Source organism: Tenrec ecaudatus, chromosome 8 (assembly GCF_050624435.1).
Source record: "Tenrec ecaudatus isolate mTenEca1 chromosome 8, mTenEca1.hap1, whole genome shotgun sequence".
Lineage (NCBI taxonomy): Eukaryota > Metazoa > Chordata > Mammalia > Afrosoricida > Tenrecidae > Tenrec > Tenrec ecaudatus.
Window position 1 is genome coordinate 8860372 of NC_134537.1, and position 18021 is coordinate 8878392.

Here is an 18021-nt window from a genome sequence, read left to right on the forward strand (position 1 = left end):
GTGGTGGGCCAGGGCACGGCTGCAGAGAACCCGTGTCCCCGAGTTCACCAACGCCAAGAAATCTCTCCACGGGGACCCCGCAGCCTGGGGAGTCATGAGAGCTTTGTAAGTGGGCATCACAAATGGACTTGTTAAAAGGGAAAAAGCAGCGTGCACACTGCCCACGTGTATTTAAAAGGCTCCTCATGCCCTGGTGGAGGCACGTCCCAGGAATCACTGTCAACAGTCATCCGCTGACCTTGAGCTTCCTTTAGGGAAACCTTCCCAATGGAAAAAGCAAGAGGAACGGTGAGAGAGCAGTGCAGGGCTGAGCGCGGACAGATAAAGTAAGCGTGGACAGATCAAATGAAGGCAGGTGGATTGGAGGCCCAACCACCGCACACCTGTGCTCCAGGTGAGAAACCTGCAGAGTGGGGCTTCCGGACTGGCTGTGATTTGGGGCCCCTTCCTCTAAGGGTACACCTGACCATGTCCAGAGCCTGTGAGAGTTGTCACCCAGTGGGAGTGGTGCTGCTGGACCTGGATGCCGCTGCCGGCCCCCTACCACGAATGAACAGGAAAGTATCACACACACACACACACACACACACACACACACACACACACACACACACACACATCCAGCCAGCCAGCCAGGGTGACAGTGCTGCGGTTGAAAAAGTCCTGTCTTGGAGAAGCTAAAGGAAGCCCTGGGCCCACCCTGCAAACAGTTCATGTACCCCAGTATATCCCCAGTTCGGACCATATGACTGGGTGGGCTGGCACTGGCCTGGTAACAAGACTACCTTGGGGAGATGCTGTCAGGAGAAGCCACGGACGCCCAGTGGGGGGCGCACATCCAGCCTGAGAGGAAACTAGATACAATGTAGCATCATGTCATCAACATCACAGAACGACAGCCAGGAAGAATGAGGGCCAGAAAAGGGCGGAGCTCCCTGTCCTTCTGCAGGAAGGATCTGAGCCCTGGCAAGAGTCCTGCAGGCCTTAAACCCTTGTTTCCCTACCCCAAGGAATGACTGGGGTCTGTTGCCCCCTCAAGGAAGGACTGGGGTTCCCATCTCCCTGCACCCCATAAATGGATTGGGCCCCCTGTCTTCCTCACCTCTGAATGGACTGGGGCCCCATCCCTCCTCCACTCCATGGATGGACTGGGACCCTCATCTTCTCCTACTCCCCATGGATGGCCTGAGATCCCGTCTCCCCATTTCCCAAGGGTGGGCTTGGCAGACGGATAGCCAATGTGCCGTGTGAGCCAAGGAGGTACATGTGTCCCCCAAGGCTGTTGGCCAGGAGATTATCTCAGGAAGAGAGGAACATTTGTGTCCTGAGTTGACGCCAAGAGAAAGTACTGCAGAACTTGGGTGTGGACAGCAGGGAGCGGTCAGTACATCCACTGCCCCTTGGCCATTGCCCGTTGACCTGCCACCCCCCAAGCTGGTCACACAGGGGGTCCATTTAAAATCAGAAAAGCTTCCAGAGCTGTAAAAGTTAGAATTAGTCCTTCTGGAGAAGAGTTGAGCTTTCTGTACTTTGTTTTCCTAATTCCATATGAACTCGTTTATTTAGAAATCCTATCATGGTTGCAATGTATCAGGCAGGGAGGGCAAAACACAGGGACAACTTGTGGTTGACCCGGGTCCTTATAACGGGTTTCTCTCTACTCGGAATGCTTTGTTTGGTTCTCATCTGCTTAAAAATTGCCAGTTAAGTCGCAGGGACAAGAGTGCTACCTGCTTCAACACTTAGCCCAGCCACACTGGCTGACACTACTCAAGAAACAGAGGGGCGGGGAGGGAGGGGGATGGGGGAAAAAAAGGGAAACCGAGCTGATTCCAGGAACCCAAGTGGAAGGTGAATTATGAGAATGACGAGTGCAACGAATATATAAGGGTGCTTTGCTCAATTGATGTATGTACAGATTGTGATAAGAGCCTTATGAGCCCCAATAAAAAGACTTAAAAATAAATAAATAAATAGATAAATAGAACTTTTTAAAAAAAGAAACAGATGGGACCGGAGGCACAGATGGGGGACACACAGATCGGGGCTAGCCCACTGTCTCTAGGGACCTCACTCACAGCAGGTCCAGAGGCTTCAGCAATCCTATCAGCTTCTTAGGGAGGCAAACAGGGGAGAGAGAGGGGCAAGCTCGAGCCCCAATCTCAATGATGTGGAAATGCAGTCCGTTAGACCAGAGCTACTGGGAAGGGGCCAACGTGGAAGCCAGCAGCGTAACCAGTACCTGCTACGTGCTAGCACAAGACAAAACCCGCCGCCACGTGCTCGCCTCCCAGACACATGAGGCAAGACATGAGTCCCAGGGTGCTCAGCGAGGTGTATGAGCTTCTCCACTGTGCCTGAGCTGGGAAGAACCCCAAGCCCAACAGAGTCCCAAAGGGCCACACCAAACACAGTCACACGCAAGCGGACGGTGGAAGTGGCAGTGCGTGCGAGCAAAACGCTCCTGCTTTTCCACTCGGGAGAGCCAGGGGGCTGCACACGGAGGAACAGAGGAGCAGGGCGCCTGTGGCCACAGCGGTGAGACGGGCTTTTTAAGGATCGGGATTTCACCCCATGGGGAGCAGGGGGGCGGTCAGTAAACCGAAGTTGTCCCTGCAAACCTCCCAGGGTTTCTTGTTATTCACAAACGTCCTGCTTCCTGGGTCACAAGAATGACAGAAAGAGAGAGAGAGAGAGAGAGGTAACTCGGCAGAAACAAATGATGCAGATGGGCGTGGACAACGAGCCCTAAAACCTGCTCTGGGATGACCTAACAGGGACGGAGCGTCAAAGCAGACAGGACAGAGATGGCACCTTCCAATGGCCTGGGAAAAAACAGGAGGAGAAAGAAAAGGCAGAAAGTAAAATTGCAGAAATGGAAGATTTTATTGAAAAGGGGAAGGAAAAACAAAACAAAACCAAAAAAGAAAAACCCACACAAAAAACAGACATAATCGTGGATGAGAAAACAATCACCACAAAGCTTACAACTGAATAAACAGATCTTTTCAAAGGTGAGTGAGCCGGCCCTTTTCTGAAGCCTACGAAGGGCCTAAATTATACCATTAAGGCCAGTCCTAGAGACAGCAGGAGAAACCTAACCTCCCCCTTCCTTGGCAGTGAGGTCTCAGGGTGGGGCTGCCTCCGCACAGCCTCACCCTGAAGCAGGCCTCCCCAGCAGGACTGCTACTGCCCCCTCCAGGTAAAACTTAATCTCAGGGAGGGGTGCGGAAATAATTATACTCTTACACCTAAAGCACAGATAGGCCTCTCTGTAAGAAGTCCCTTTAAGATATTAACATTTCATAGGGGTGGCAATTAGGTTTTAAAAAGTCTCCAAATGCTCTGGGGAGTCGGGGAGGAAATTATTATTATTATTAATTATTATTATCATTGAGAACCATTGCTCTAGAGCAGGGGTTCTCAACCTTCCTCAGGCCGCAACCCTTCAATACAGTTTCTCATGTGGTGGTGACCTCCCAACCATACAATTATTTTCATTGCTACTTCATAGCTGTCATTTTGCGACTGTTATGAATCGGGCAACCCCTGTGAAGGGTTGCAAACTCACAGGTTGAGAACCGCTAACCGCTGCTTTAGAGGAATTCTGACTTGGCTTTATGTCTGCATTCTCATACAGAATCCTAAAATGCTTTCTCAGAAACTCACACGGGTCTCTCCATATTCAAAGAGAGGAAAAAAATAAATTTAAAAAATGCAAACACACTGGCAAGGCAGCGTAATAACAAAAACAAATACTAAGCTACCCTGCCACCCCTCAAACCAGCCCAAACCAGCTGCTATCAAGCTGGCTTCTCCTCACGGTAACCCCACGGCGGGGACCTCTCAGAAGAGATTCTCACGCTTGTCTCAGGAGGCACCTTTGAACGGCTAACCTTTCGGGAAGGTCAAGGCAAGAGGATTTGGCACTTTCTCCAGCAAGAAGCAAACCAAGGTGAGTTCTTCCATGGGTTCAACACGGGCGGGTGTGTCTGCTAGCCAGAGGTGGGCGACCCGAGGGAGGAAGGGGACTCCTGGACCCATGTGCAGGCATCTGGCAAACTTGCTCAGAATTCGGCACAAACCCCCTCCCTCGGGGGGAGAGGGTCAGGCCAGATCTCGGAGCAGTCCGGTCACTTCCACACGGTCCCTGGCAAAAAACACCGACTGCTCTACGCTCCCTGCTCGGACAACAAACTGAATCTGGGAGGGGGCAGAGCGTCTGTCCTCGGGTCCTAGGCCTGGCCGGGTTGCTTCCTGTCTGGCTACACCGTGGACGACTGCTGCCGGTCCAGATGGGAAAGCATCGCTGAAGCGGGAAAGCCAGAGTCCATGTTCTTTCCTTCGGTTCGGCCCGCTGGAGGCTAACCTGCTGTCTGGGGAGGGGTTCGAACCTGTAACCCCGGGCACTCAGTGGAACTCAAACCAGCAGCGGGGGTGGCTGTCTCGGAAGAAGAAGGAGTAGGCCCTACAGGGGTTCCCCGCTTCCCGGTGGTGGATCAGGGCCCACAGGGAGTCGCCGACGAGGACGGAGAGGGGCCGCGGCCCCTTGTGATCACCTTCCAGGGGCTTCACGATCTGGAGCTTCTCGGGCAGGTAGGAGCGGCTGCTGAAGGACATGCTGGAGAAGCCCGTGAACTCGGAGAGGCGGGAGTGCGCGCCCAGGGACATGATGCTCTCGGTGGGCGTCAGGGAGCCGCTGAGCAGCTCGCCCTTCTCCGCCAGCTCCCGGAGCTTCCGCTCCTGCTCCTCCTGGAAGAAGCGCCGCTCCGACAGGTAGTTCTCCCGGCGCAGGGACAGCCGCCTCAGCGCTGTCTCCAGGTCGTGGGAGCCAGGCGTGCCCGGGGTGCCAGGCTTCCTATGGCCGTCCTCGGTCCTGGAAGGAAGAGAGGTGGGTCAGGGTGGGTGGGCTGGCGTGCCCACAGAGGCTCTGTGCGCCTTATCTGGCGGCTGCTGGGTTTTCTAAGGAACTCAGGGCAAGCCTTTAAAGTCAGGGCCCAACCAGAGAGGCAACACACATGCTCCCCCCACCCAAAAAAAATCCCACACCCCCAAAAAAACAGCTCTTGCTTATAAACTCGGCCTTGGAGGGAAGGTCCGCTGGCTCATGGGGTGGAGATTTGCACCGGCAGATGCACCTCGGGGATGCCCTGGGGGCTCCGGCCCACACCACCAAGGTATCCAGGCAAGGGTCGCCCGCCCAGTGGGAGCCCTGTGGTCTCTGGGTGCATCTCAAAACCACGTGTCCACAGACACCAGCACAAGAGGGGCTGAGGCCACAAAGAACCAAACCAGGCCCCGGTCGGTCTTCCAGTCTGAGGACAATGGGGGGGCTGGTGGGGGGTGGAGATGGGATAGGTGCCACAGAGCTTCAGGACGGAGACGGGTCCTTGGGGAAGGGGGAGGGGGAGAGGAGGGCACACAACATGACAGGCCCTTGCTGGAGCCCTGGCTGTCCCCACCCATTTCCTGAAGCAACCCCCAGCCCCAAGACAGAAAGCCCAAGTCCCCACCAGACCCTCCAAACATCCACGCATGAGGGAAAGATTAAGTCCCCCAAATGCACCTCTGGTATTTAATCCAAAAGCATACTTTCTGGTGTCCTCTTGTCCACTGCCATCGGCTGCCCTTGAAGCCCGCTCCTGGAGCAGAAGGGGCTCCACTGGGTTTCCCGTGGCAGGGCCTCGGGTCACCTGGTCTTCCTCCTAGGGGGCTCAAACCACCCTCCTATCAGTTAGCAGCCGGGCACGTACGTATTGACAACACCCAGGACATTCCATTCCACGTGCTGTCTGGTCACGCTTCTTTAAACTATTCCGGAGACCGGGACCTCGGAGAAGCATGTATGATGCTCGGTGGATGGACAACAGGCTGGAGGGCATGGAGGCCTCTCTAGTCTCAAGGGTGAGATGCCTGTCAGCCTCCCTCCTGTGTTTAGGGACATGTGTGGTGCCAACCACACCCCCACTCGTCCTCCACAACAGAAAGCGACGGAGCCCCCCTGCCCCCACCGCTCACGCACCCCAGGTCGGACGACTCTGACTCCAGGATGATGCTGTTGGTCTTGTTGTCGAGGACGACGTTGCCCACGTCGCTGCCGTAGATGCTGGACCGGGGGGTGCTCACGCAGCTGGACAGGAGCGAGTTCATGGCGGAGGACTGGTTGGAGCCGGGGATGTTCATGGGGGACGGGGTCAGGGACCTCTGCTTGACCACTTGGTTGATGTTTCGCACTGTCTCAAAGACGCGCTTCTGGTGACTGTGGAGAACGCACATCAGCCCACAATAAGCGGAGGGAGCCGTGACCTGGGTCTTAAGCTCTCCCCACAGGTCCAGAGAGGCTGCTGACCCATCGGGGAGCCCCACCTGAAACCCTGCCCAGCACCAGCTCTCTGCAACCTCCCGTGTGTACCTCGGGGCCCTGGCTGCTGCCTCCTGCACAGGAGACACTCCGTATCCCCGGAAGCAGAGTCCCAAGGATAACCCTTGTCAGTCTCTAAAGCCTGTCCCACAGGTAACAGTGCTTGAATGCTACTTTGCCCCCAATCCATGAGATGGCTGTCAGGTGACATCAGCAGCCCTCGGGGGATGCCAGTGTAGAACTGCCCGCCAGGGTTCCTGAAACGGTAACCACAGACCCCCACAGATCTTTGTCCTGGGGAGCCCAAGGCACAAAGCAGATGGTCGGTGGCTTGTGCGCTTAACTCTTGTGCCTTCGGCGCCGCCTGTCACCGGCGAGTGTCCTCGCTTTACGAACAGCCACTAGAAAGCAAGCTCCACAGGGCAGGGCCGTTTGTCCATTGCGTCTGCATGGCTGTCCAAATGGATGGAATGCTGCCTCTTCACACCCAGGGCCGCACGACCAAGTCCTTACACTCGGCCCATGAGCCGCTGAGCCCCAGGCGCCACATCCGCACGTGCGACAGGGCCATGCCTGGTGCTAGCTGGTACCCTGCCTTCTAAGGAGAAAAGGGTGGGCGCTTTTCCAGAGCGGCTGCTTCCTTCTGGGACCCCCGGGGGGATTGACACGTGCACCGAAGCCTATTCCCCTGATGGGGCCCAGACAGGGAGGAGACACTGAAATCGGGCTCCCGGGTCCCTCGGACACACCTCAGGCAGGCTGAGCACCAGGGGTGAAGCCAGCAAGGGAGCTGTGGGCCTACCCTGTGTCTACCCGACCCTGCACCTCAAGCCACAATGCTGTTGTACTGGTCTTCCTATGCGAGGGGCTTCAGAGAGCACGGGGCTTTCCCACCCACTCTCTGAAGGCCCCTCACACCTGTCCAAAGAAACACCATGCTTCCAGGGGGAAGGATACGGCGGCGGGGGGGGGGGGGAATTATCAAGGATAGGGAGGGGGCTCCAACTAAGGGAGGTGGGAAGGGCATTGCTCTCCCTCCCAAGCTTCCTGGAACCTCACCACTAATCTTGAAAGCCTTCTAAATGGAACTGGGAGGGGCAGGGGTGTCCAGGGCCCTTGGTCTGGCCAGAGAAGGGCCTGGTCATCACTAGGTCTGACCAAGGCAGGAGTGGGGGTTGGGGGGTTGGGGGAAGGGACCACATACTGCTCTTCAGGAAGCTTAGAATATAAAAGGCCGTACGTGACATCCGCAGACTCGGGGTCTTCCAACTGCAGCTCCTTCCGCATCGTCCCCTCGATCTCCGCCGCCAAGGAGTCCTGGGGAAAGCCGGAACACACTCCATGTAAGCAGGAGGGCATTCAGAGGCTCCATCTCTGGACAGAGGCCCGCCAGCCAGGCTGGCCGCCAGTGGGTGCCCGGACGGGAGCTCATGAGGCCGGCGGACTTCACACACAGCCAGCTGCTGGCGTGTTCCCTGGGCCAGAAGCCCTGGGAGAGCCTCCGCATGGCTGGCCTGGCCACAGCGGGTAGCGAGCTAGGGACACTGAGCAGGAAACCAGAGACACAGGGGGCCGAGTGTCTGGGGCAAACCCCAATGAGGCCCTGTCCCTACAGCACAGCAGCCACGTCCAGGGGGCCAGTACTGGGTGCCATAGGGCCAGCAACTGGGCATGCCCATTCGTCACAGCAGGGTCTCCCAGGGGGACAGGAGCCTTGGTAGCACAGTCTTAAGCTCTTGGCTTCTCACTGAACGGGGTTGGCAGTTTTTTCGGAAAGAGCAGTATGAGGCAGGCTGTCTGCACACAGATCAGTCTGGGAAATCCACCGGGGGCAGTTCTCTGTCCTATGGGGTCGCATCAATGACGGGTGGGCAAGAAGTGCTGGAGCCTTTATGGGAACCTATCACCTATCTTTTTTCTTTCTTTCTCTTCCTTCCTGTCTTTTCTGCAGAGCGCTCACCAAACGGCCAGCCTCTGCGTCGGCAGATGAGGCTTCTCCGTGGCATCACGGGGGTGGGGGTGGTGGGTGAACTTCAGTTGGGGGGCCGATCAGGGAGAAAGGTGAGGCAGGCTGTTTGCTGTGATGCAGAGGGGTGGATTCCCAAATTCCTCCAAGGTTTATCGGAAGGCTGAGAGAGCGAATTCAGTTTCTGGATTGTACTAGCCCCATTCCTGTGCGACACCAGGTGGGGGTGGGGGTCAGAGGTGCCCCTGCGGGACCGTTTTCCTCTCTCCAGGAAGCTCTTGGCCCTTGCCCTCTGGGTGGACCTATATGCTGCCCTCCTCCGGCCAGCTGAGGCTGGTCCTTCTCTGCACCCACCTGAGCCTCTGTCGGCTACCTGCATTACGAATGTCAAGGGGTGCCCGCCGGGCCCCATCCTGTGCAGTGAGGACGGGCAGGGGCACTGTCTCTGTGTCAGAGCCCTGACTGAGAGGGGCATATGTCATCTCCTGTCAGCTTGAGTGAAGGGGCGGAGTCTAGCCTGTCAATCAGGTCATAGTCAATGAGGCCTGTGTGTGGGCGTGGCCTTCTCCTGGGGCGGGACATGCTTTCTCCTGAGAGACATTCCTGTTGACAAGCCACATGGAGCTACACTGATAGAGCCAGAGCCCTGGAGCTGGAGGAGCCACGTGGAGAACCATGCCAGCACTGAGATGCTTCCACCACCACTGGATCCAAAAGACTTTTCACCCACTGGCCTGTGATCTTCCTGCATTTGGCATTATTGCATGGCTGCGTGAGTGTGAAGAAGTATTTATGGACTAGTATCAAACCAATGGGCTAATAACGGACTAAGGGATTTAATCTGGACTGGACTGGGATGTTTTCTTAATACACAATGACTCTTTGATATAAAGTTCTCTCTTATACATATATGAATGTCTCTGGATTTGTTTCTCTAGTCAACCCAGACTAACACAGAAGTTTAGAACTCACACAGGGATGCGTAGAATGCTAGCCCCTGCCCTGTGGCAGAGGGAGAGAAGCACTCTCCCCGGTCGCAGACACTGGAGCCGCCCACCCCGGGCAGAATGACTCCAGTGCACAGAGCGTGCCGCACGCATGCGCCCACCGTAGTCTGCACCCCCATGAGGTCAGATAAAACAGCCTACTAGCGGCATCCTGCAGGCATGGCAGCAGTGGGGGGGGGGGGGGGGACTTTGCAGATCCTCCTGAATCCATCTCTTTTAAGGGCAGAGTACAAGAGAGGAGCGGGGTTTAGGGTAGGATACGGCATCTGTTTGTCTTCTGGAGTTTAAGAAACCACTGGTGGCCGGGCTCCTGGGGCCTCGATTCAGGTCCTAATCCCAGTTGTACTAGGGGGATGCTCGCTACCGGAACTGGACTCAGGCGGTCAGAGCCAGGGCCCCACAGTCCCACTGAGAGGGTAGACCATGGGCTGTTGGGAAGGACGTGTGCTGCCCCCCCCAACTCACTCACTCACTCACTCACTTACTCACTCACTCACTCACTCACTCACCATGGGAAACAGGCCCAGGGAGTGGTAGCGCCGGGCCGTGGTGTTGGGCATGGTCTTGTTCCGGAGGTTCTTGAGCTCCTCCTGTGCCTCCTGGAGCATCTCCATGCACTCTGCGTACTTGTCCTCCAGCTCCCGCAGCTGCAGGGAGACACGGGCCGTCAGCCGGATCCCTGGGCACCCAGGGGGGCACCGGCACACCCGCCCTATGACCCAGAGTGGCACGAACAGAGGCCCCTGAGACCCTGTCTGGTGTATCCGGGGCCCGATGCAGATGCTCTCAAGGGCTTGCTTTGTCTTTGACTTAGGGCAAGCTTGCTGTGCCCCCACTCACAGTGAACCCGGGCACCATAGCATGAAATGCTACCAGGACCTGTGTCGGGACCCCCACGGAACAGGAATTTGTACCATCGGGAACGTGTTGGCAGAGTTTCAGAAGCAGCTCACCTAGCCTTTTCCTCATCTGTTTGGTATCAGAGCAACATGCTAGCTAGCTCGTGCTCGAGGGCAGACAGGTGGTGGCTTGTTTGGGGTATACTGACCAGCAATCAGCCCCCACCCCCAGCCCTCATTCGGGCAAGCTTCCAGGCTCAGAACTACCCCTAGGGAAGTAACATCAACGATCTGTAAAAGAGAGAACGAGCGGACATCGTCATGGCCCTCATCTCAAGTCCTCCAGGCCACATCTTTGGCCGTGGCCTGTTCTGCGTTGCCTTGTTTCGCCTGAGTGTCTGCCAGGTGTCTGTGCAGACCAGTCTCCCGGAGCCCACACCTGTGAGACCACAGAGCCCAGACCCGGGAGCTGACCCATGCACAGAAACCCAGAGACATGCCAGTGTGCGGCCGTGGGGTAGTTGCAATGGACACGGCCACGGCCTGCCAGAGGGAGGCAGGTGCGCTCAGCTGGGCTCCGAGGCCCGAGGGACCGAGGGAGAAGCACTGACCTCGGCTGTGAGCTGCCGTTGGGCGTCCTTGGCAGCCCCCAGGTGCTGCATAAGCTCTTCATTCTCCACGGCACACTGGGAGGGGCAGAGAGAGTCACAGTTAGACCTGGCTAAAGGCAGGAGGGGAGGGAGCCCTGGAACCCCATGTGATTGCATAGCTCGTTTTCAAGAGATGGGGCGGGGCTTGATCGTGGTACTGATTGTACAAGTCTTCTCACTACGATTGAACAACTGAGTTGTAGGATTGGGTGGATTATGTTCCACTAAAAGTTAAAAAAAATGTTTTAAAGGATTCAAAAGCACAAGACCACCACTCCAAAGTGTTCTCAATGAAGTACCCTGGCCAGTAAGCAACAACAACATTACACACCATCCTGAGACCAGCGTAGGAGACAGTTCCCCCACAGAAACCAACACGGAGCAAACGTCCCCAAACAAGGAACTGAGGACTCAGGAAGAACAAGAAACCAGACACGACACACAACACACCCATCCACAGAGCGGCGGCAATAACAATAGGACACATCCACAAATTCACCAAGTGTTCCTGGACTCAACGCACCAGCAGGAACCCCCCAACGCCTGCCTGGAGCTCCCTGCGGTGGCCACGCAGGATGGTCTCAGCACATTGCAACAGCGTCGTTCTCGCTTACCCTGGAGGGAGAGTCTCTACCATTCCCACGGCCACACCTCTCCCAAGCCCACGCTCACGTTCCATTGCCGCCCCACCCCTGACTCCAGAGAGGCTCTCGGGAAGCCCCCCACCAGTCCAGCAAAGGTCTGTCTGAGGCTCGAGACAGTTTCTGGGCGCTGGCTACTGTGTCAGACAGAACACTGCAGGGGAAGAGGGATGTCCATCTATTCATTCCGAAAACTCCGTATCTGCCGCCACTGCCTTAAGGAATCACACTAAAGCTCAGGTTATCCTTACGAGACAAGGGTTGATAAACAGGACCCCTTGCCCATTCCATTTCACACTGATGACTGCACGAGGCTCTTTTTTGTTACCCCTGGGCTGGCTCCTCCAGAGGACCAGCAACATCCCTTACAGTACGAAGCTTCCCGAGGAACTGCCCCTTTCTCCCAAGCGCCACACAGCACGAGGCTTCGGCCTGGGAGGCCCAGAAGGAAGCCTTACCGCTTTGGCCTTCTTCTGCAAGTCCACAATTTGCGACAGCAGGTGCGTAATCTCCTCCTGCTGGCGGGCAGCATCCTCGGTCTTCTTGGCCAACTCCTCAGAGATACTGGCAATCTGGACGTTGGCATCCCCTGTGGCGGAGAGAACGCGGGGCGAGTCAGACCGTCTCGGAAGCGTGCCCAGCGAGGAGGCTTCTTGGGGCTTTGTGTGAGAAGAGCCCCTTCCTGTGTGATCATGAGGTGTCGGCAGGAGCAGCTAACAGGTTTCAAAAGATCCCAAACAAACAACTATATATCAATGCGAACAACGGGGGTTGGAATAGAGACCCAAAGCCCATCTGTAGACAACTGGACATCCCCCACAGAGGGTTCTAAGGAAAGGATGATTCAGCCAGGGTGCAGTATAGCACTGATGAAACACACATCATTCCTCTAGGTCCTGAATGTTTCCTCCCCCCACACTCCCATGACCCAGCTCTACCTTACAAACCTGGCTAGACTGGAGGACGCACATTGGTACAGATAAGAGCTCTTGGCATAGGAAATCAAGGACAGATAGACCCCTCAGGAACAGCAGCGATACCATGAGGGTAGGGGGATGGTTGGGGTGGGGGAAGGGAAAGGGGAACTCATCCCAAGGTTGGATATATCGCCCCCCACACAAAGGGGACGAATAACAGAAATGTGGATGAAGAGAGACAACAACGGACAGTATAAGATATGAAGTAATAATAATAATCATAGCTAATTGATCAAGGATTCACAAAGGTGGGAGGGTGGGGAGGAAGGGGGAAAAAGAGGAGCTGATACCAATGGCTCAAGTAGAAAATGTTTTGGAAATGATGATGGCAACCTATGTACAGATATGCTGGATACAGTCGATGTATGGAGTGCTACAGGAGCTGTAAGAGCCCCAGTAAAAATGATTTTAAAAAAAGAAGAGCCCCCTTCCTCACAAGACAGGGCTGGAGGGGGCCCAGGGTAGAGATTGCATGTGGATGAGGGCGGGGGTGGGGGGGGAGTCGTGTGTTTTTCAACCTTGTGAGGCAGAGGGTAGTCTGCAGCACTCTATGAGTCATGGGATGGGCGCCGGCGGCCACACCCCTCCACGGTGTGAACCCCACGCTCCACACACAGACTGGGCTGTACCCTGACCCCGAGAGGAGCCACCAGGGGTGCACACATGCCCTTCCCTGGGGTGTCGACACCTCATTCATGGCTGTGACTCATTTCACTAGGTTTGCACAGGGGGTGGGGGGAGCGTGGCTCGTCACCAAGTGCTCTGCTGAGGTTAGAAACATTCCCTTTGCGCTTCTGCCTTATCGTAGCTCACTCATGGATGAAGGAGTGGCCAAGGAGGTGGGGAGCGATTCTTATTTGCAAAGGTGAGTGCCCTAGACTCAACTTTCACAAACCGAGTTACTGGGAAGCACTTTTCCCCACCTCTTCCAGATAAGGCTCCGTCGCCGGGCACAACGTCAAGAAACAAAACACAACAGAAAACCCGCCCCGTGGCCAGGCTGATCATACCGCTTCCTGGCACCCGCACGGGACAGAGTCGAACCGCTCCATCGGGCTTCCACAGCTATAGAGCTCGGTGGAAGCCAACGGCCTCATCTTTCTCCGAGGGAGAAGGGCTGGTGGGTTCAAACCTTTGCAGCCGAGTGCTTAGGAACCGAACAGTTCCAATATTCGAAACGAAAGCTAACGTTCAGATCAAACATCCATTTCAGAGGGAAACGGAGGCGATTTCTGGCTGACCACCTAGCACCCAGTTTCTGGTCATGAATCCAGATGGATGGAAGATGCTACACAAGAATGGGGGTGGGGGCTCTGGTTTTTAAGACGCTGCTCCTGAGTCACCAGGTGATGCAAGTGTGCCCAGCTGGTGGTCACTGAGTCTCTGAGTCGGCTCCTGACTCAGGCGACCCAGGCACAGGGGATGGGGCCTTTGTGACCCACAGGGCTATCATGGGCTGACATGATGCTCAGAGCCAGGCCTTTCTTCCTGGTCTCTGTCAGTCTGGAAAACGTTGCTGAAACCTGTTCATGGTTCTACGTGCAGACCAACCAGTCTGATGGGTGGTTGGCGGCTGCATGGGAGGTGTAATCCAGAGCCTCCTGCAGGGAAGGCGAAGATTCTACCACCTGCTGCCCTCCCCCTCTGCCCCACGCAGACCTGGGGAAGGGGCAGCGGGCAAGGGGGCCGGGGGAGGGCGAGGCTCCCGCACATACTCAGCTCCTTCACGCAGTCATTCACCAGCTGCTGCTCCTTCTCCTCGTAGGTGATGGTCTCCGTCTTCAGCTGGCAGGCCTGGGGACAAAGTGCGGGTCACGGGTGGCTGGGCCATGAAGCCAGGTAGGTCCAGGAAATGTTCCTTCAGCCCCTCCCACTTGTCACCTCAAACTCCCACTGCCATTGAGTCCATTGCAGCTGGCAATGACCCTAGAGTGCCCAAGAGAACTGCCCTGGTGAGCTTCTGAGGCTGTCTGCCGATCCTTCCCCTTGGGAGCAGCTGGTGGCTGAGCTGGCCATCAGCCCTCTGATGCACAAACAACTGCCGCCACCACCAGGGCTCCTTGACAGGTGGAAGGTCCAACCTCAATGGCACCCATCAGCTAGGGACCTCAGAGTCTGGAGTCTACAAAGCGAATTTTAACAAGGTGTTTAAAATTCGAAACCTATTCGCGCACGAGGGGGCACCAGACAAAAGCACATGCTCTTGGGCCAGTTGGGCCGCTGGTCATCCGCCTGCCTGGCTGTCCATCTGGGACTGTCTGGGCAGCCCTCACAATGCCCGGGACCCGGACAGGGCTTTCCAAGAGTTACAACCACAGACGTAGCTACCGCCGATCACACCCTTGGGATGGGCCGACTTCGGAGCTGGAGCTAAACCAGCTGTATGCTTACCTGGTCAGAACAAGGTCCAACGGGCAACATCTGACCTCAAGAGACCCAAGAAGCTATCACAGGGATCAGGGTGTGGGAGACTGAAACCTGAACACCTGGCTAGAGAGAAGGGAGCTGTGAGCCCCGGGCACTGGCTGGCCCCAGAGGGAGCCGAGACCCTCCTGAAATCACATCTGGAGTGTCGGCAAGTCTCGGGCCACACCCTTGGCTGTGCTGGGTTTGTGTTCCACCACCGCCCGCCCTCCTAGTGAGGCTGGAAAGGACAATGTCTAAGAGAACATGGTCCTCCCTCCAGGCAGAAAATGATCTTGTTAAGCCCAGACGGAGGCTCTCCACCACGCAGTCGTGCTCAAGGTAGAAGAGGCTGTGGGGGACGCAGGGCAGCAAACGTGGAGCACACAGCCCCAGCCCCACCAGCAGTGGCTGGATTCACAGGGCCGGTCTGTATCTGGCTACACAGCATGACCTCCCTGATAACTAGGACAAACAGTGCTCCGTGTGCATGGACTCCTTTCTAGATAGGGACAGCGGGGCGAGTGGAACCGTGGAGTTACTTAGAATCTTGCTTTGTCACTTAAGGACTGGCATGCCCTTGAGGGCCCACCCCACCCACCTGGCAGCCTGGGCTCTGCCTTTTTCCTGAAAGGTGCCACCCTAAAGACTGGCACCAAAGCTTCTTTGCACACATGCACAAGGACCAGTTCCCAAGCTGTCTCCGCTTAAACCTTTGTCTATGAGGGGTGCAAGCACCGTGCCCTCCCGGCTCAGGTGAACAGGTTGCGTGGGGCCTTTGACGGAAACACCAAGATGTAAAAACCAAATGAGGTGCTCGCTCTGAGCCTCCATCGGAGTCACTTCTCGGGTGCGGTGCCCACGTTGGGTCAGAGCTGGCAAGCAGGGCAGGGGCCTCTGCCATCCTGAGCTGCCAAGCAGAGGCCGGGCACTCACCTCAGATCGAAGTACCACGTTCTCCTCTTCAAGGTCTTTCAGCTTCTTCTGCAGAGAATCCAGGTGAAAGTAGTTCTGGACGGAGGAGCTGGACTCGTTCCTTTTCAACCTGAGGGAGGAGGCAGCGCATCAACAAGCCAGGGAGGGACACAGGCACAGGGAAGGACTGCTTCAGGCTAAGTCCAAGAAACAGGGAGCCATCAGACGGTTCCTGCCCGGGAAATCAGCACCTCAGCCAAGGCTGCTTCCAAGTCACCTCCCAGCCTTTATGTCGGCCATTTAAATGCCCCTGTCCTGTCACCTCAAGGAGAATCAACTCTTCTTAGGCATCTACAAAAGGCCAGGATGTCTGGGCACTCACTTAATACCTGTCATGCATTTCCATATGCCAAAACTTGGTCCAGGCTCTTTGAGCATGCTCACCTAATCTCAGAGCCCTAAGACACAAGTACCACGACCCACCCCCACCCCCCCGCCCCTGACAAAGGAGAAACAAGCACTGAGAGGTGGAGTAGTTCGGCCCAGGACACACAGCTTATAAGTCACAGAGCTGAGATCTGAAGTGAGGCCACTGGGCTCAGGTGCTCAAGTTTCTTATAGGGGGGGCGGTGGCACTGGCTTACGGAGAGGTTCTGCTTCTGCTGTCCCCAGGACCCTGCCTGAAGCCTAAAATCGGCATGCTATACCACCTGTGCAAGGCAGAAACCTGCCAGAAACCCATTTCCCCAAGACTACAGAAGCACAGAGAAACTTGCGAGACCTGGAGAGCCAGGACAGTCCCACTGGGTTCCACTGTATCTCCGCCAGCAGCAGAACCCACCCCCTGACGTGCCAGGGCAAACAGGGTGCCATGGCACCCGCACCCTTAAACCTGACCACTAGGCTACAGGACCCCGGCACAGCCAGTCGGTTAGAGGCTCTTGGAGATGCTCAGTCTGAAGAAGCCTGGCCTGCACTCCTGGTGTCAACGGCCCTGCCTTGGGGACTTACGGGGTGGAGCAGACGGACTCGGGCTCGCTCTCCTCGGCGGCACTGGTGTAGTACTGCAGCAGCTCATCCTTCATAGACAGCTCGTGCCGGAGCTGAGACACCTGCGGACGCAGTCACGGGGCCATCATGGGTGCCCTCACACTGGCAAAACCCCACACACCACGCCCACAACCGTCAGGGACATTCCGACTCGCAGAGACCTTATTCAAGGGTTCCTCGGCCGTCGGTCTTTATGGGAGCAGACAGCCTCAGCGTTCCCCACCCAAACGGATGATGGGTTTGAACTTCTGACCATGCTCTTAGCAGTCTGTGGCAGTTACATAATTTCCTGTCAACTTGCAAAGGGGTGGGGTCTAGCCGGTCCATCAGGTCACTGCTTGGTGACCTCATTTGGAGGTGCAGAGGAGATAAAGAGCTCACTGGAGGCCAAACTCTCTTTGCTAAACATTCCTGTTGATGAGACACATGGAGCTACACTGACAAAGCCAGAGCCCTGGAGCTGGAGGAGCCACATGCAGACCCACGCCAGCACTGGAATACTTCCACCGCCACTGGATCCACAAGACTTTCCACCCACTGGCCTGCGATCTTCCTGCTTTCAGCGTCATTGCATGTGCTGTGTGAGTCTGAAGAGGAATTTATAGACTGGTATTGGACATATAGGCTAATCTTGACTTGATCTGGACTGGGCTGGGATATTTGTTCAATATACAATTGCTCTTTGATATAAAGCTCTTTCTTATACACATACATGACTCCCTCTGGATTTGTTTCTCTAGTCAACCCAGACTAGCTGACAGTCCAAAGCTTGTCTGACAAATCCTTAGGTGACTAGGATTTTTAAATTCGCCCTCACAAAAGCAAAGACATTCCACCGGTTTTTCATTATTCAAAGAGCACAAAGGACTTGGTCCCACGTAAAAGTTTTCCAAAGGGCAACCGATGGCTTCATGGCAGACGCTCCCCTGCTCGAGTGGAGCACCGTCACTTTGGTACGGAGATGAGAAGGGACTAGACGTTCTGGAGTGACAGTGGGGTGGATGAGAAGGCGTGGGGGCTATGGAAGTGGCCAGAGGACCAGACACCAACTTGACGCAATGGGTCAAGTTACTGGATGAAACAGGAGGCCATTCATTTCTGCTGAAACAAAATGTCACTTCTGAACAGGATGGAGGTGATGCCCACTGTGACTGGGCAACTTCAGCCAGCTCATCAGCCATGGATCTCACATCTGGGCACCTCACAGCCCCA

The 18021-nt window shown here is 55.9% G+C and overlaps 1 protein-coding gene across 5 annotated transcripts in view; it reads right to left on the reverse strand.

The window, feature by feature from the left end:
• TRAK1 (trafficking kinesin protein 1) overlaps nt 1-18021 on the reverse strand; it is a 222718-nt gene that overhangs the window by 21045 nt on the left and 183652 nt on the right. For all 5 annotated transcript variants that reach the window (XM_075556004.1, XM_075556005.1, XM_075556002.1 and 2 more), the window contains 9 exons: nt 16771-16871; nt 15781-15889; nt 14157-14235; nt 11923-12053; nt 10785-10859; nt 9844-9981; nt 7602-7678; nt 6023-6259; nt 4560-4876 (listed from right to left, as the gene is read on the reverse strand). In XM_075556004.1, coding sequence (XP_075412119.1) covers nt 4560-4876; nt 6023-6259; nt 7602-7678; nt 9844-9981; nt 10785-10859; nt 11923-12053; nt 14157-14235; nt 15781-15889; nt 16771-16871 — 1264 coding nt within the window. The remainder of the gene's footprint in view (nt 1-4559; nt 4877-6022; nt 6260-7601; nt 7679-9843; nt 9982-10784; nt 10860-11922; nt 12054-14156; nt 14236-15780; nt 15890-16770; nt 16872-18021) is intronic.